The following is a 20,087-nucleotide window of genomic DNA, read 5'->3' as shown; positions in this document are numbered from 1 at the left end:
CCATTCACAATCATCATCATTACATAGTTTTATTGGACTACTACATCATTAGTACCTACCATTCAATGTTAAAACTAGATACATTTTATGAGACATTTATTTTTACATAACTTTAAAATTTTGTGAATTTCGTATGTTTATTTATAAAAAGATGCTTGCGTATCTTCTTCAATATGATAGACGTACGTTGCTACGTACGTCCAGTACGTTGCTTTAGATTTAAGTAAGCTCTCGACAGATAAACTTACGTCAGAAAAATGTCAGCTATAAATTTTACATCCTAAAGTGATTTCCACTACCTTTGCATATTCTCGTCAAAAAGGTTGACTACAAGATAGACGTAACTCAATGTTAACATTATAATAACTAAAATTATACTAATTAAAGTACTAGTATAATTATAAACTTTGTAATCTCTGTTGTTCGAAGAACAACGCACAGCTTAGTTATGGGGTGACACTGACATGCGCTAAGGCTACAATTTATACTACACATATAAATTAAATTATTTTTTAAGGATGCGTACACAGTGGGTTTTTTTTTATTACTCTCCATCACATATAATCTATATCTATCTCATAAATAGGGCTGTATTCATAACACATCCAACATTTTGTCAATAAGACGTATATAATAGATATAAGAATTTCAGCTTTTCTGCAAAAATACCTGAATACCATAACGTTCTTCCCTTCTATGGATCCGCCCAGAGATTTCACATGAGCGCTGAGAGCCTGGGGGCCATCAACACTTAATCCGACTTTGACTATTCCTATATTTTATCATTATTGTCATTGTACTTAGTTCAGAGGACACATTTACAGAAAAATAAATAATAGTAGTGAGGTAAAGCTGTTTGCAGGGATGGATTAAAAAGCTTACTTACTAATGGTAACATTAACTATAAACATTGTCTCAAAAACGGTTTCTGCATTTGCGCGTATTAAAGTATATAATAACAGTAATACTTAGTATATTTCTTAAAACAACAGAATACACTCTCATTAACAAAAAACAACGATTATATAACTTACAACATCGAAAATGTATCTTAACACTACAAATTATCTTTCTATATTCGACCAAATAAACATACGCCAAACATTTACAAAAAATATTTGTTGTTTATTTTATTCTATACACACTAATATCGAAGTGATCTATTTTTCGTAATCGATTCTGAATTTTACCACAACCAAATGTTCTAAAGGTGCTCTGTGTATTCAGTTACTTGTGTAAAGGGTCCTCTACACGGGTTACGTCATTGCCGACTCTATCGCGAAAATACATAAAACATTTGCACACAACAAGCACATGGCTGAAAAATCTATATATCGGCAATATTTCAATATTAGTATATGGCTTTACAGTATTGTCCAGTACATTATTGTCTTTACACGGTGTTTACACTTTACATGGCTTGGCTGGTACTTATAACCAAAACAAACACATACGAATATAGCGCTACTCGAACGAATCGTGGCAAACTTGATGCATGAAAAAGAGACGAACACTTAAGAGAAATATTGGCGTATTGGCGTATCGATTGCAAAGCGATTGTTCCGGCCATACGACTGGGATACTAAACATTTATCGGACATACAAAAAATATTTGGCAATATAACCCGGCCATACTAGAAATATAGCCGAGTATTGTCTAACCGGAAATGCTGGCTGATGCTACCAACCACACTCTTGCATCTATACATTTTCGTGAAAAATAGACCGCCTAGGAGCCTTAAAAGTGTTATGTCACGGTTTGAGTCAGTATATATGTAGCGCATAAATGTAAGTGACCAAAAAACTTTTGGATACAATACAATTGATTTCGTAGTTTGAAGTCATTCACTTTGATTGAGGTCATGCTACTTATTATTTTATTTAAGTGTTAAGCAAAGTTATATCCTGCCACATTCAAAAATTGATATGTATTTGGAATTTCACTACTATTCCGCTGGCGCAGCCAGCATGGCCTGCAATGCTGGTGAAAGCCATCGTATTCGATCGCGCGATACCGCGTCAAGCTTTTTAACGGATTATTGACGAATGGACTCAAAGGATCAACTCACCTGCTCTTTGCTAATTTTAGTACCTTGTTTTACATTTCTGAAAAAAAGTTGGGCTAATCGTGGTGCCTAATTCAAGTTATTGTTAATAAACCAATCTAGACAATAAATAATTTTGTCTTTCATGCTGTTTTGTGCTATGTCATTAAATATAATAATTTAATAATTACTTAAATTGTCAATTTTAACTTCATTGTTTAATTTTGCAGTCTTTTCATTAATTAACAATTATGTCTTGATAATAAGTATAACCTTTTAATAAGTATACAATTTCATTACAAATATTTTTACGTCATCATACACTTAAACGAAACCTGTACTTTTTCGACTTACTTTAATAACAATTAACCCTAAACTTTTTTTTATAAGTCATAATAGAACAATTTATTGTATTTTCGATAATTTATATATACCTAGTCCAGCCATAAGTTCTGTTGCAAATGAAAATGCATTTTTTAATGAAGTAATGTAACATGTACCTATTATTAAAATTTATTCCTAGATTTATCAGTCTCAGCAATAAATTTTAAAAAAGTATTCTATTCGAAATGTCCACCTTTGGCTTTTATACAGGCCTTTAATCTGTTTGGCCAGAAATCTATGGATTTACGCACATTACGCTTCCAAGGGAGATTTCGCCACTGCTTGAACCAAATATTTTTAAAAGACTCAATGTCACTGTGTCGTTTAGAGCTGGCCCTGTCCTCTAAAACCGAACATAATTTAGAGTCTTGAGGTTTGATATCTGGGCTAGATGAGGGCCAGTCTTCACCTCTTATAAAGCCCGAAACGTTGGTTTCAAGCCAGGCTTGAGTAATTCGTGCCTTGTGACCGGGTGCAGAATCCTGCTGGAAAATTCACGGGATATTTTTAAAAAGTTTATTGCTGAGAGTGAGGATTCACAAGATGATCTAAGACTGTATCTTGATACACTTTGCGTATCGAGACAGAAGGCGTGCGCGATGTTTCAAAATAATTAAAAAGTTAAAAAATAATTATGTAACAGTATTTATGGCCATATTAGTTATTATGAATAATAGCAACGATAACTTTTATTTTTTATATGATTCTTCCCATTATTATATTATTATAATCTTTTCATAATTTAAATTAATAATTTCTATTAAAATATAATATAACATTTTTGTGGTTTTTAATCAGAAATTCTCTCTTTTTAATTCATCTTAATTCTAATGTACGTTACATAATACTTATACATTTCAATTTTAACTATTTTCTTGTAGAACTGGCACGGCGATTTGGCACAGTGATGAATAAATTGGTCACATTGTATTTATCTAATTTAAGTTTATTTATCATATAAATGTAGTACTAGCATCGAACATGTAACTTGGCAAGCTTCTTCGAGGTGGGTTCCCGTACATGTACATTAATGGTGTGAAAACTAAAACCGACTTCTGTGTATATCATTATATACCCTGGCCTGGGTCATTACCCAGGCCAACTTATTGGCCGGAAAATATACAGTCGTGTACATTAGGTCCATGCCTTGCTACGATGTCCGCGCTACGAGGTGTTACATCACAGTCTACTACGAACATAGTCTGGAAACCATTTATATCGTTAATTAATTTGTATTCGTATTTTGCAGCAAAAAAAATCTTCTTTAGCGCTAAAAATGGAAAAACCATATACTGGAGTAAATAATCATTATTTGTACTCAAATCTAGGAATTATGTCTAAAAAATATAAAAAATTGTTGCCCCATATAACTGTGATGTAAACGAACCATTAAAAGTTCGTTTATCGCATCATGTAAAACAAGGCGTTACTGACGTTATTAATATACCTATTAATAATTATTTATCACTAAAAGACTTTTAAAGAATTGTTTACTCACATTGTTGCTAGGTACGTCATTAGAGTCTCGATTGCCACGAATTCTCAGAACGTCGCTCACAGCAAACATTTCCATCTCTTCTATGTTGTCTCCTGAATTGTAATATTAATATGGCATCACTGTAATTTTATATAATTAAACGAAGCAAGGTTCTTGCAGTCAATCGAGGAATAAATTCATAAATCCAACTTCGATGAAACGTGGAATGTTGTAATAAGTTTAAAGCGAGATAGGTCTGGTAAACTTAAAGTGTTCAATTACTTACCATTGCCGTGGTCTGGATTGTCTGGATTGTCGTGGAGGCCAAGTTCTAGTGCGAACTGACGGCTATAGTCGATCTTTTGAGAGGATGTGTACGTGTCATCATGTTCTGACGAGTCCACGGTATTACTATAAAATTATCAAAATATATAACAATGACAAAACAAAAATATGTATAAAATGACATTTACTGAAGTCGTTGTTGAGTATAATAACTGTATTCGAAATACTTCCTTACAATTGTGACGTAATTTGTTAGTTAAAATAAAAGTAAAAAATTATCAAAACCAACAATGACTATTTACATAAAATGTACTCAAATTATTCTGATAAAAAAATAGAAAAGGCGAATTTTTATACAATTTAGATAAAGCACTCCTAATTCCGAATTATATAATACATTTAAATGGCGCTTACAAATTTATGTAAATCATGTATTATGTAAAGTACTCGCGCAAAAACTTACAATATTATCATTACAGCATCTTTTACTATAACTCACTTGGTGGGTCGATTATTATAAGTCCTATTCCGGCGGTAAGCTGCCGCAAGCACTGCACATATTGAGGCAGTTAACAAACCCCCAAGTGCGACAAAGAACCCTAGCATTGACGGCAGTGACTGCGGAGTGGGTGACTCTGTAAAAAAAATATCACTGACGTTAAGTTATCTAAAACAATTATGGTTCCATAGTAAACCTAAACTTGGTATCCATGCTTACACAGCATCCTAAGTTACCAATAAAGAATTTATATTTCTTTTTCTATAAAGCTTTTTTTGTTAGAATAAAAAGTATAATATACATTTCGGTAATTTCATGTTAAACAAACAAATTTTGTGATATATCTTAGAAACTTCTGTTTGGCTTACACTTATTGATTACATATTATAGTAAAATTAAGGAACTCGGGTAGGCGCGGTGCGCATATCGTGTCGTGTTTGTTTATGTTTTAAAAATATAGATATCAATCCAATCTGATTTTAAAGTAGGAAAAGTGAGATAAAAGTTCGTAACAAAGCAGTGGAAGTGTTAAAGCATAAATTCAGATCGTAAATACACGGATTTTTAACATATTCACATCGCTTCGTCTATTATTTTCAAGCAAGTTTTTACCAACTAAAAGGGTAAAGAAGTTAAACGAATAACATTTATTGCTGAATATTTAATCGAAGACGTTGAGAACGTTAAGGAAATTAAATCAATTTGTTGAAATAATTATTCGTGAACAAAGTGTATACAGTAAACAACTGTGAGTCAGCTTTAACTTACGACGTGATATGAACATTACTTTCAACCACAATTTCTAATAACCCGTGACTTCGAAGGACATACAGTCTTGTCTTCTCTCCGAATTCGGTGTTCAAATATGCTCAAAGGGGATATTTATATTTTTTTTTCTTCCTCTTTGTTTTTACAATATTCCTAATTAAAATAATAATAACAATAGGAGCCTACGAATACAAACAAAATGGAAATGATATGAAGGAATTTTTAAATCATATTAGAGAAGAAATAGCAACACAAACCAAAGATATAACTCAGCTAAAATATACAGTAACCTAAAACATATAGGCAATTACCAAGTTTATATAAAATCTTCTCTACCATAATAAACCACAGGTTAAGTGCAACCTTAGAGCAGCACCAACCTAAGGAACAAGCTGGTTTTCTGAAAAACTTTTCTACTGTTGACCACATTCATACATTAGAGCTAGTAATAGAAAAATATCAAGAGCAACAAAGACCCCTCTACATTGCATTTATAGACTACCAAAAAGCCTTTGATACTTTATCTCTCGAAAGTATATGGGAAACACTAAAAGCACAGAATGTAGAGGTCAAATATTAACTGTACTAAAACATATATACGAAAACAGCACTAGTAGAGTCAAGCTAGAATCCATAGGACCAAGCTTTCCAGTGCGTAGAGGAGTCTAGCAAGGTGACCCACACTCCCCAAAAAATTTTATTGCAGTATTAGAATCGATTATAAGTAAACTAGACTGGAAGAGACAAGGCTTGTACATCCATGGCAAATATTTAAACCATCTAAGATTTGCAGACGACTTAGTATTGCTATCAGAAACAAGCAACCAACTAAAAAATATGATAGAAATTTTATACAAGGCTAGCTTACAAGTAGATTTGCAAATGAATATAACAAAAACAAAAGCCATGACCAACTACAAAAGATCTACTTTAAAAATTGGAAATGATGAGTTAGAATATGTTGCATATTATATATACGTGCGTAAACAAATTGGATTCAGCAGCGACAGAAATGATCAAGAAATAGAGAGTAAGAGTAAGAAGTACGTGGAATAACTATTGGAGTTGTAAAGAAATATTTAACAGTGATATGCCTATAATGCTTAAGAAAAGAGTTATGGACTCGTGCCTTATTCCATGTCTGACATATGCACAAATATGGAAATTTACAAATAAAACAAAAAACAACATGTATACATGTCAACGAGGCATGGAAAGGAGCATGCTAAACATTAAAAAGGTAGACAAGCAATTAATGCTCTAAGCCACGCCAAAAAACTTAAGTGGAATTGGGCGGGTCATGTAGCACGCCATACAGATCACAGGTGGACGAAAGTAGTAACTACATGGAGAGGCCCACCAGGCGAAAGGTACAGAGGCAGACATTACACTCGATGGGATGATGACACCAAAAAGTCTCGGGTCCTCAATGGATGCAAATAACTCGAGATAGAGAAAGATCTCAAGACTTGGAGGAGGCCTTTACCGGAGAGGGTTCCTGATACATACTAACTGTTACAAATACTTACTAACACATAGGATTACCAGATATTAGTGGATCGGAAAATGATTTAAAATAAATAAATAAAAAATTAATTACGTTATAATTTTAAAATTATCATTTTCTGCTGGGAGACGAGCAATTTACAAGATACAACAACACTTCGACGGTCTAAGACTACAAAAGATCGGGGCGGCCGCGTGCTTTTAGTGCTGTTAAAGCCAGAATTCGTTGAAACCCCATTAGGAAGCAAAAAAAATATCGGTCGCGTATTGTAAAACAAGACCTGAATCTTGGTGCTTATTGTCGATATAAGAGGACATGGCCTAAATTAATATTTACAACAAATGGATGGCATCGATCAAAACGCCTTCTGTCGCGATACTCAGGCGAAAAGCACAGAAATACCCTCTTTACCCATGAAAAAATTTTCACGATCAACGAATACTATTATAAGTAAGTGTGTGTACGCTCACAGTTCTAACGCTGCTCAAGGATGAGTGGTCGGAAAGGTATAACGTGGTTATTTTGTGAAAAAGGAGTAAAAACTTCAGCAAAAGTGTATCAAGATACAGACTTGGATCACCTTGTGAATCCTCTCTCTCAGCAATACAATTTTTAAAAATATATCGTCGATTTCCCTGCAGGATTCGACACCCGGTCACAAGGCACGAATAACCCAAGACTGGCTTAAACCCTCATCTAGCCCAGACATCAAACTTCAAATTATGGTCAGTTTTGGAATATAGGGCCTGCTCTAAACGACACAAGCAGTGGAGAAATTTCCGTTGGGAGCGTAATGTGCGTAAATCCATAGATTCGTGGCCAAACAGATTAAAGGCCAAAGGTGGCCATTTTTAATATATTTTTCTATATTTTTGCCGAGACTTTAATAAATATGTAGCTATACATTTTAATAATACATATTACATTACTTCATTGCATCAAAAATGCATTTTCATTTGTAACAGAACTTATGGCTAGACTAGGTATAAATAAATTATCTTAAATGTAATAAATTCTTTTATTATGATTTATAAAAAAAAAGGTTAGGGTAATTTGTTATTAAAGTAAGTCGTAAAAATGCACGTCGTTTAAGTGTATGACTACGTAAAAAAATTGGAATTAAATGTAGTGTTAAACTTATTATTAAGCAAATTATACAATGAAGTTAAAATTCACAATTAAATTAATAATAATATTTTATAAATAATTATATTTAATTAATAATTATAATTATATTTTATATAGCACAAAACAGCATGTAAGACAAAATTATTTATTTTCAAAATTAGTTTCTTACTTAACAATAACATCACCTCGCGACTTCATAAGCGCAACTTTTTTCACGAAAATATATAGCTGCAAGAGTGTGGCGGGTAGAATCAGCCAGCATTTACGGTTAGACAATGCAATACTCAGCAATATTTACTATAGCCGGGATATATTGCCAAATATTTTTTGTATGTCCGATAAATGTATAGTGTCACAACCGTATGGCTGGAACGATCGCTTTGGAATTTGGAAATTTCTTGGGATATTTCTCAAAATTCAGAATCGATTACGAAAAACAGACTACTTTTTTTTTGATATTATCGTGTATTATGAACTGAACAACAAATATTTTTTGTAAATGTTTGGCTTATGTATAATTGGTCGAACATAGAAAGATAATATGTAGTGTTAAGACACATTTTCGATGTTGTTAGGTATATAATCATTGTAAGTTGTATAATCGTTGTTTTTGTTGATTTGAGTGTATCCTGTCCGAAAGAAAAAGATTTTATCTCGGGAGATAAAGCCTAGAACCATGACACGAACGAACTACTGCAGCGATACGCAAAGGGAGGTCACAGAAAAATGTTGCTTACGGATGAGATTTTTTTTACAACTGAGCAACAAACAATATGACCATATTTATGCTTAAAGCTCTAAGGAAGCTTTCCAATTAGTCGACAGAGTGCAACGTGGGCACTATCCGACTTCAGTGATGGTTTGGTGGGATATTAGCTATGAAGGAGTGTCTGAGCCATACTTTATTAAAAATATATCCAAACATCGTCACAGGTGTATCCAGATATCATTCTTGAGAAGGTAGTCAAGCCCCCTAACAACACCATGTTCAATAACCAAGTCCTTCCAGCAAGACTCGGCACCGGGTCATAAAGCTTGGTCTACGCAGTCTTGGTTGGAAACGAAGGTTTCAGACTTCATCAGAGCTGAAGACTAGCCGTCGTCTAGTCCCGATCTCAATCCACTGGATTATGATTTATTGTCAGTTTTAGAACATACGGCTTCCTCTTAACCCTAATTAATAGTAATAACAATCCGTACGATGGGCAGTGAAGAATTTTCCCATGGAAAGAGTGCGTGCTGCTATTGATATCTGGCCTCAAAGATAAAAGACTGTATTGCAGCCAATGGACCACTTCGAATAAGCTTTTTATATTTTAAATTGTTTTATATTTATGTATTTAACTAATACACTGTAAATGTATTAAATATTATTTGCAATCGATTTTTTTTTACTTTGTTTCAGTATTTATGGCTAGACTAGGCATATACATATGAGTTTAAAATGTCGGTAGGCGTTAACTACCGTCATTTATTAATGAAGGCGAATTACTTGGAAAATATTGTTGTTTTCTTTGTATTTATCACACAATTGTTTAAAATGTAAGATTTTAAAATGAGTGATGGATCCCGAAACAAGTCTTGTCTACATTCCGGGGAGATAACAGGTTCAGAAACGTAAACAGAGGAGACGCAAAGCGACACCACTCATTATGCCGGAATCAGAGAGGAGAATCGTCGGTGGAGGAAATAAAGGAATAGGTTTTTCATATATGACGTTGGTTGGATAATAACGTTGAATGTACAGACCCCACTGGAGGGACCTACGGCTTGGGCTAGTGTTGTTTCGAGGAAAAAAGGTAAAAGGATAGTGCAACATGAGGCGGTCCCAAAGAAGAGGCATTGCTCACTGTGCCCCGGTCAGCAGCAGTACTAGTGACATTAGAAAAGGAAGCTGAGGAAAATGGTGTTACTTATGCTGAGGTTATTAACAAAGCGAGGTGTAGCTTTACCTGAGTTAGGCATAAGTCACATAAACATCAGGCGGGCAGCAGCAGGTGGGCGCCTTATTGAGATAGAAGGCGAGGCATATAAAAAAAAGGCCAGATTTACTGGCGAGTAAATCTGCTTTTTCTTTATACAGTTCTCAAACAAGTTTGCAGTGTATGTAGATGCAGAATTTTGAACTTGACTCCGATGTAATACTTACATAGATATTAGAACTTACCTGTTAATCGATTATGTGAAACAAAAACATACAAGGTCTCTATCTCGCTCCTTCCCTTCGCATTCGATGCGTACAGGAGGAGAAGATAATGGGCTCGTGCTCGCTCAGGGAGACCAGTAACTGCCAGAAGTGGTATATTTGAGGTAACGTTTGACAGAACCTAGAAGAAAGAAACACTCATACTCTCTATAATTACTACTTACTATTACTCTATAATTTTCTATAGCGACAGCAATACTGTTCCCAAAGACACTTAACGTAAATAGACACATACACAACCCGTAACGCTCGTGGTAATTACAAATTGTGCCGATGGATATCACAAGCTTGGCATCCGTCGTTCCACAACTGAGCATTTCTTAAGGCAATTTCTGCCACGCACCACCACTATGTGGAATCACCTGCCAGGTCCTTCAGGATAAGAGCATACAAATTCTAAAAAGGCCGCAGCGCGCTTGCGAGCCTCCTGGCAACGTGAGTGTCCATGGGTGGCGGTTCGGTAAACAAATATTTTTTTTAATCGATCGATCTATAAAGTAAAGAAAATAACAAATGTAAAAATACAAATTAATACATTTTATTGGAATTGCGAGAAGAACTTAATATATTAAAAATGTATAAGCAACAAAATAAGCCTTTTTCATTTTATGCGTATAAAGCGCTGGATTGTTATTGATTGTCAAAACGTCGTCGACAAGGCAACGTCGCCAAGTAGTCAGTGTCGCCAGTCGCTGCATGCGGAGCGATCGACTCTGGCTACGTTTGCTACTTGGTGACGTCACCAGTCGGTCGCCATGTGAGTTAACGGGCATACATCTCAATAAGAACTAGTTGGCGACGTCGCTGGCCACGTCGCCATGGCATCTCGGTGACGTATGGCCCATAGGCTTTCGCAGTTTGAAAAATTGAAGATTCAAAAATTCAAAGCCTTATATATATATATATATATACAAAGTTGATATAACGGTATTCCATTATTTATATAGTGCAAGGGGATAGGTGTAATATGCATATTTTCGTAACAGTAAAAAGAAAAGTGTGTGCCGTGTAGTATATCTTTGTAATAAATTTAACGGGTTCACGTTTGATTAAATTTGGTGAAGTCACGTTTTTAAACTTAATATAAAAACCATGCGTAGCATCATATGATTTTGTGATCTTTACACAAAATATAGTAACATTCCTAGATATAAAGTGCAGACACGAAGCGGGCTTGGCTTTGAACTAAAACTGTCGGCGATATCAAATAACTTTGTACTTTTTTAAACATACGTGTTCTAACAAATGAGTCGATCTTCTTTATGTTGCATCTACGACTTTTGTGTTCTTTTTAAATAACCCGTAATCGTCTTAAGAATAAAATGCACTTGTGGAAAAAATACAATATTATGATTTTAGTAAGAAAGTTACTGCTGTTTCCGAGAATGTTTTTTATTCCCTTTTTAAGGCACTTCACTTTAACCTTACCTTTCAGTAATGTGTAGGAAAATTCTAGGTTCTATTTATCACATCACTTATTAATTCATATCGGATTTTTACAAATGACATCTTCTTCATTCGAAAAAGTTAGGATTATTACACGCGAATAAGGAGTGGGCACCTGCACATGGACAAATTACATAATCAATTTCGGTTACAGCGACAAATCGACTGAGAGGCCTAAAAGTAAGTATGGCAGGGGATGGCCAGCGCAGGGTGTTTTACTACTACTACTTGATAGATATTACCCATCTTTTCTCACAATGGCGTTGCACAAAACGGCAACGCCTCTTGTAAAAATTGTATCCATTTTATTTTTACTACATACTACTGCAAATCAAATCATTCATTTACCGAAATTTTTGTAACCATTAAATGTTATACCAAAAAAATAAGAACATAATTTACATTACTTAATTATGTCCAAAATGTAACGTCAAATATTTTATGTATTGATAGAACTCTATAAAAATAAAGTAATTAAAACAATATGAACATCATTATTATGTAACAAATAAAAATTAAAGTAAATTATCACTACATTAATATTCGCTTAAAATATATTAGAGATAGAACTTAAACTTCTTAATAACTGAAAACGTATATACTCACATTCATAGAAGGTAGTTCCAGCACCTCCATATGGAATACCTGAGGAAGACCTCCATCGAAGCCTTCTTGACACTCCACTTGCAGAGCTGTAACGCTTCAATTCAACACTGAACAATTCTGTAGATTCGTTGGCAAAGCTACAAGACATATTGTAATTAAAATATCAATGCAATAGTTATTAAATGACATATTTAAAATGTAATTTATAGGCACAGCGGTTTATATGTAGCATAAGGTAAATAAGTAAAATCGACATTTATTATATTCCTCGAGACTGTAGTGAATGTGTAGAATGTCACATTCACTACAGTCTCTACTATTTACACGCTGTCAATCATCATATCACTGTCTACAGTTAACATTCCTTCGTAGATTTTTTGCATATACGATATAATTTTTTATAAGAATAACTATACAGAATTATACCAGGATATGTCTTAGTATATGACTCTTCGACCTATGTCCTATTATAAATGTCGTAGCAATGGCGCTACTGTCAGCTTCCATTGTCATTATACGTCACAGAGCTTATAAATTAAAAACATCGAAGTCAAGTTAGTTAAAAACCGTTTAAAGGGTTACTTCTTTTTTGATTTACCTTTTGCCTTCGATTTGATTAGTTCGATGAAATGGTCGAAAAAATGGAATGCCTCGAAAGTCAAAATTAAACGTCAAATTAATTTATGATATCATAATTTCTGTTGTTAATATTTTTAATAATTTATTTGCTTCTATTTAACTCCTGCTTTTATATAAAAGTTGTGCTTTCCAGTCGGTTTTTTTATTTTTTTATCAAAAAACATTACATTTTATACTTACATTCTAAAGGTTGTAAACATACAATAGGCAACGAAACATTGAGATACAATGTTCATTTTGGTTTGCCTTATACACAATATACTTCTATAAGCACTAGCGTTTAAACTAGGCCTAGCCTGTACCTTAACCGCTAGTTCCTTCCAGTGTCATTAAGAAATTGGTTAAGTTGTTTGTCATTAGATGTTTATTCATTTTATTGTTTATTAAACTAAATGAAGGTAGAATCTATTTAAGATATTGTAATTGGTTAGACCGTAGTAAGTGTGAACTTCCATAAAGATTTTTAGATCTTGTGGATGAGAAAGTTGAATACGAGATATGAATTTAGTGTCGATATTTAGGTAACTATGGAAACTAATATGTATTGTTAATGAGAATGAAGCTTTAAAGCCTGCGGCGGCGAGATATTGTGATGGCAATACCAGCGAACATAAAGAAGCATATAATTCAGCCTCCAGGTACTTCAAACGGCAAATCGCTAAGGCTGCCTTCCTTTGGGGACTCGAACCTTCTGGTCTTTCGCCATAGCTGTCCAAGGGACTTTTGGTCAGCCCTCCACTCCATTGCACACCGCGAAGTACTGGAAGACCGCTTTAATATATCCGATCCCTCAAAAAGACGATTGCCTTGAACGCCCATTACAGTTATAACCTCTTCGCTCTCCAAAATTGTGGAATCCATTATTTACGGCCAGCATCTGAGGTAACTGGATGCGATTAGCGTTTATTATGTTGGAACTAAGCAACATTCATTGCTATGAGATCGACAGCACAGGGAATATTCTTTACACTGGTCATGTAGGTATTTCCTGAGCAGTTATCGATCACTACCAGAACAAACTGGTGAATGAAGTCAAAATCCTTCTACGCGCAGTACAATTCAGTCTCGGACTGAGGTCAACTAAATCTAGTCCAATTTAACCCCAATAGATACAAGACACAAGTCTGGGCATTATCCGCAAAAAAATACCCTTCGTCGCTACTCCTCTTGTCGAACAAGACACTCTTCTTTAAGCCACAGCCAGTATTGGAAAACATGGTGTTGACATATCGAACGAACTTCAGTTTTGCGGTCATTTGGATGGTAAGGATAATTTAGCCTTCAAGAACTAAGCCAGTCAAAAACTAGCAAGCTTGTGGTCAGCAAGACAAGACGGTTCTTCACTTCGGGCCATTCCTTACAAATTCGGCATCATATGGTGTATTTGATGTCTAGGCGGGAGTTCCGCAGTACTAGCTTCTTCCACTTAACCAAGCGGCTTGTCGCCAAGGGTGACGTGGCGTAGAGATGTGGGGTGGGCTTCATTTTCTACCGCATTTACTATGGAGAGTGTTCAGAGGAGTTGTTCGGTAATCCGAATCGTATTAATATACGAAACGTGCTGAGTTTTTTTATCATCGGACGTCGAGAAGAATACGATGTTGTGTCCGTATTACCTTGACGTCCGTCGTTCCACAACCGAGTGTTTTTTAAGGCAGTTTTTGCCACTCCTTTGTGGAACCAGCTGCAGTATTAGGGTCCTTGAATTCTTAAAAGGTTAGCAACGCACTGGCAAGCCCTCTGGAATTGACAGTGTCTATGGGCGCCGGTATCACTTAACATCAGGTGTACCCACCTAGTGTGCCCGTGTGTACTTTAAAAAAAACTTGAATTATATTAAGATCTAACGTTGAGATTGTTAGTAAGAAGTTTTTACCAATAGATTCTTTATATTATATATACATAGGTATTTAGGTATTATATATACATGTTTAGATTTCACTTAATGTGAAAACTAACCAAAATTTTGAGCTGATATTGGGATGTAGGGACGATATATTTTCTATCAAATAGATAAGATAAGATATCATTTCTTATGATCCTCATGGAAGTGTGTGAAGTATTTAATTTCAAGGAGGTCCAATTAAGATGCTTTCTAAATACCGAGTCCAGCCACAAGTCCTCCTTCAAATGAAAATGCATTATTTTTTTTTAAATTTATACCTACATATTTATTAAAGTTTTAGCAAAAACTAAAATAAACCGATGTGTTCGAAATGGCCACCGTTGACTTTTATACAGGCCTTTAATTTGTTTGCCCTCGAATCTATGGATTTATGCATTGTTTCCAAGGGAATTTTCGCCACTGCTTGCTCCACAGATTTTTTAACAGACTTGTGACAACGTGTCGTGTAAAGCAGGCCATGTCCTCTAAAAGTGACATGATTTGAAGTTTAAAGGGTTGTGGTCTGGGCTAGATGAGGGCCAGTCTTCAGCTCTTATAAAGCCAGGAACGTTGGTATCAAGCCAGGCTTAGGTACTTCGTGTCTTATGACCAGGTGCTGAATCGTCCTGGAAAGTCCTAGGTATATTTTTAAAAAGTGTATTGCTAAGAGGTTGCACAACACGATCCAAAACTGTATCTTGATACACTTTCGCTGAAGTTTCCACTCCTTTTTCACAAAAATGTAGTTTTGTGACTTGATAAGACACGCCCCACTAAATCATCACTAACGCAGGTTGATGACCACGTTATACCTTTCCGACCACTTGAGCAGCTTTTTTAGAACTGTGAGCGTATACTTTATCTTATAGCTTATTCTAGTGTTATTCAAATGTGAAAATTTTTTCATTGGTAAATAGCCCCTATTTCTGTGCTTTTCGTGTACCGTGACAGAAGGCGTTTTGATTGATCCACTCTCTTTAATTGTAAATATTGATTTAGGGCATGTCGTGCCCGAAAAGAACATATCGACGAAAAGCACCAAACTTCAGGTCTTGTTTTATAAAACGCGGCAGTCCTAGCTGGAATCTTCATTTCTCGTGATAAAAATTTTTTTTGCATCCTAATCGGGTTTTGACAAATTCTGGCTTTAACAGATTAACAGCCTTTGTAGTTCTAACAGCACGCGGCCTCCCCGATATTTTCTGGTCTTCGACAGATGAAATGTTGTTGTATCTGTTGATCGTACGATATTCGGCTGTAACCAAGCTTTTGATGTATCTGTTATACGACAAACGGCTCCATAGCCACTTTGTGCAAGGCGACCAATGCAATCCTATTTTATGTAATACCCCAACCCATATTGTAATTTAATATTAAACACGAAAAAATGGATCAAACTCGAATGAAGTTTTTAAAATAATATACATGTTCCACATTCAAAAGAATTGAAAAGTTTTTAAGTAACAGTATCTATGGCCAGACTAGTTATATATGCGCTTTCAGGGCTCCATTTATATTACGCGCACAAAATTAGTATAAATAAATGAAACCACCAGACCACCAGACCAAATGTACTTTACGCATCTTGCGTTCGCGAAAATTAAATTTTAGGGAAAAGTTTTCTAAAATAATTAACTTCAAAACAAACTGTGATTTTTATAATAAATACAACAGCCCTTATTGTAATTTACGTATTAAACTCGTCACCAAGCTCTTATTAAGCACTATCCGGTGTTAATGTTTTTTACATTGGAATCATCACTAAGATAAAAATTGATGTAAATATTTCAGTTTGGTGCATATTAAATGTTTAATTGAATAAATATTTTTATTGAATTTATTTTGAAGTTTGTATGGAAGAGCTGAGAACCCTGACACAGGTATTTTGTTACTTAAAAGGGTTCCCAAATCTTACACATTATAATGAATTGTTGTCAAATTAATATACATATTTTTATTTTTATTATAAAGTCCGTTGTAGTGTTAATTTTATATTGCTAAAACTATAAAATGATTCTTAATCATACCCTACATAAAGGGTACTCGAAATATGAAATATACAAATTGCATTCTTCGGTATGGAATAAAAACTCAAAGATATAACTACAGATCCAAATACGGAGTTATTATCCACACTATGTCTCCAACAATACATGGCGAAACTAGTACGTGAGCTTAACATCCACCGTTTGACTTTGGGACTGCCAGTTTTTCATGATATTTTACTTCACCGTACGAGGAAATGTCAAAAGCGCACATTGATAGGACAGTCGTAGATCGCACGTACGATCCCAGGGATGAAAATCGCACGCTGAACTACTAGGTCGACACGAGTCAAAAATAAATATTATGCGTTTCAATGATAATGTCAATATAAATCATAGGGAAATAAATGGACCATATTCCAAATTTAAATTTATAAGAAGAGAAAGATAAAGGATCTTACTAGGAGCCGCCAGTATGAACCTGCATGGTTCGTCTTGAAGACCTGCGGTGTTTACAGCCAAACATGAGACGACACCAAAATCCTCTTCTGTCCTCGGTGTGTACAGGAAAGTTGATGTACTTCCCCTTGTTTTGTAGTACCTGAAGAAATATTCTATTTAGAAATAGTTTTAAAGACGACATCTTGAAATAGCAATGTCTGACGAATGGTTAAGCGCTGGTTTCTCAAATATATGGACGCTGGCTTTACTCCAATAGATTCTTCATGGTATCAGCGAGCATTCACGTCAAGGTGAGGCAAAACCTCATGAATGAAAAATTATTAATGAATTAAATACGGAAGTCTGAAGCTAAAACTGTTCGGTTCAAAGTCTTACGACTATACTGCCTATATCTTGACGTTTTCTGGAATGAAATGTATTTTTTGTCTCTCCTGGTTTCTAATCCTGGACGAATTTAATTTAAAAAAATCATACGACACTTGAACTTGAACATCTAAAAAGGAAACAATCTTGTTCATGATTTCGACCCAAGTAAACTAGTTGTCAAGTCAAAATGTTCACGTTAGATATATATTATTAATCTGTGTATTAAATACAATGCAACATACTTTGGATCTATATCCATGTTTTCCTTGGAATTATTGAACAACCACATAAAATAATAAGGTGGCGGGCTAGAGTTAACTTCACATGTTAACTCTACCGTCTGCTTCTCCAGCACTACTAATACTTGACTGTTCTTCGAAGAAATACACGCTGGTGGATCTAAGAAAAGAATTCGTGAATTAGATATTGAGAGTTTCTAAACATCACCCTTAACGAGCAAATGATATAGTATATCTGTTGTTTTTTTTTTAATTCTCAAAGAGCTGTCAATTGAAAACGCAGGGCTACTTCCATGGTGACATATGTGGTCCTTAATATTTTTCATCATACTTATAATTATCGCTATTAAAGTTGCCACATGACAAATCATATAGATACTCATCTCACCAGCTCCATAGATATGGTAGTTTGAACCTCTGCAATGTTGTGAGTGAATAATAATCACAAGTCTCAAAAAAATAATGAGAGCTGAGCTTTTTTTGTGTGTGTGCTCCAAAAAAATAATTTTATCATAGAACGTCACGTTTTCTAATAATGTCGGTATCTATGTTAAACAATTTATCATCTTAAAGTAAAAGATAACATTTATTGGATTTGAGCACTATGATTTTGACCTGTATCCCAAAACCATAATAACAATGTAAACATTGTAAGAGTGGCGTGCTAGATATTGCTGCTCAGATACGGACGTTAGCCAAGCCCTTCTTCCCTGACCCCTCATTTTAAGTTTTCATGTAAATGTAAATTGACGAAACTATGATTTAAACATTTATTCGTCGGGGCTAGTGAATAGTCGTAATTACATTTGTATTTTTATAAATACCTACATCTAACTTGTAAATTAACTGGGATGCTTGTAGATTTTCCTTCATCGTTCTGTGCTGCACATTTATACTCTCCGGAATCGTTGCGAATTACATTTTGCAACACCAGGCTTTGCTCGCTCACAAAAACCCCTGCGCTGGCGTTGTGCTCTATTTGCATACCCTAAAGAACATACTCAACATTTACATTAAAAAATTCATCCATCATGTGACTAGGGCGGACCTAGCGTTCGTGTCTTATAGTATATTTTTATGAACAAGACCGTACCGAAGTGGTCGATTTGTTTGATTTAATTCAGTAAATGTTCACCTATGCTAAAATAATCACTATATATTAATTTGTGTCACTATTAACAATATTATTTTTTCTAGAATTTCTAGAACTACATATATATATTAACATACCGACCTGTTTGAACCAAAATAATTTACTAGGACGAGGATTGGCTCGTGCAGTGCATTCCAAGTAAACGTCATCTCCTTCCAAGGTGTGATTCGACTTCTTGCTAGTCAGGCTTATTTTGAGGCTGACTATTGGTACATCTGTTGGGAATTTTGGTTAAACTTTCCAATATGGACCATCGATGTTTGAGGTTTTAGGAGGGCGAGGGAGGGGGGGTTATTGAGGGCTACACCCCGTGCCATCTCCATCCTGCGGAACCCCATTATGAAGATATTCATGGTTAAAGTTGTAAGGTTAGAACTGTAACGATTTACAAACCGTCGCCCGAATTTGATGATACTGATTTTCACGCGCCAAAAACAGTTATTTAATAATTGGTTTTTGGACAAATCCGGCGCTACGGGAAATGCAGCACCTCCACTCTTGCGTACCAAACCACCCGTGTGTGGGGTGTTCTGATTCGGTTTTTGACAAACTATGACTGGACGCTATTAACTGGACCACTAAATTTGTTTTTAGGCCATTCATTCAGAAGTTTATAATAATACATAGCTTCAATCCGGTTAAAAAGTGTTTTCTATCAATAGGTTAGGATATTAATATTTTTTTAAATAACTGGTTCTGGAGCGTGGTTGGAGGTTATTATTCTAAAACTTTAAAGTTCAAAAATTTGGTCAAATAATCGGTAAATATAAAAAAATCCATTATTCATGCAAAAAAATAATAGATTAATTAAAAAACCGATTTTTATGCAGAAAGTCACATCTCTAATAACCGATAGAAAAGTAGAAAAATTTCTGGTTTATTTACGAATTTCAATACATAATACACAACATTTTAAATATTTTTTTTTAATACTTAGACGCAACTCTGGCAGCAAAAATCACTTGAAGGTGTTCCAATCAAGGTTAAAAAGTACCTACATATTCAGT

At 34.7% G+C, this 20,087-nt stretch overlaps 1 protein-coding gene across 1 annotated transcript in view; it reads right to left on the bottom strand.

Moving 5' to 3' along the window:
* The window catches only part of LOC123716484 (cell adhesion molecule 4-like), a 36,217-nt gene that overhangs the window by 4,103 nt on the left and 12,027 nt on the right, over positions 1 to 20,087 (bottom strand). The window contains 3 exon segments of the mRNA XM_045672248.1: positions 12,352 to 12,468; positions 18,763 to 18,915; positions 19,162 to 19,295. Of these exon segments, the coding sequence (XP_045528204.1) occupies positions 12,352 to 12,468; positions 18,763 to 18,915; positions 19,162 to 19,295 (404 nt within the window).

Source organism: Pieris brassicae, chromosome 11 (assembly GCF_905147105.1).
Source record: "Pieris brassicae chromosome 11, ilPieBrab1.1, whole genome shotgun sequence".
Taxonomy (NCBI): domain Eukaryota; kingdom Metazoa; phylum Arthropoda; class Insecta; order Lepidoptera; family Pieridae; genus Pieris; species Pieris brassicae.
The sequence above is the reverse complement of the archived record's forward strand: the minus strand, read 5'-3'. Positions and strand labels throughout refer to the sequence as shown.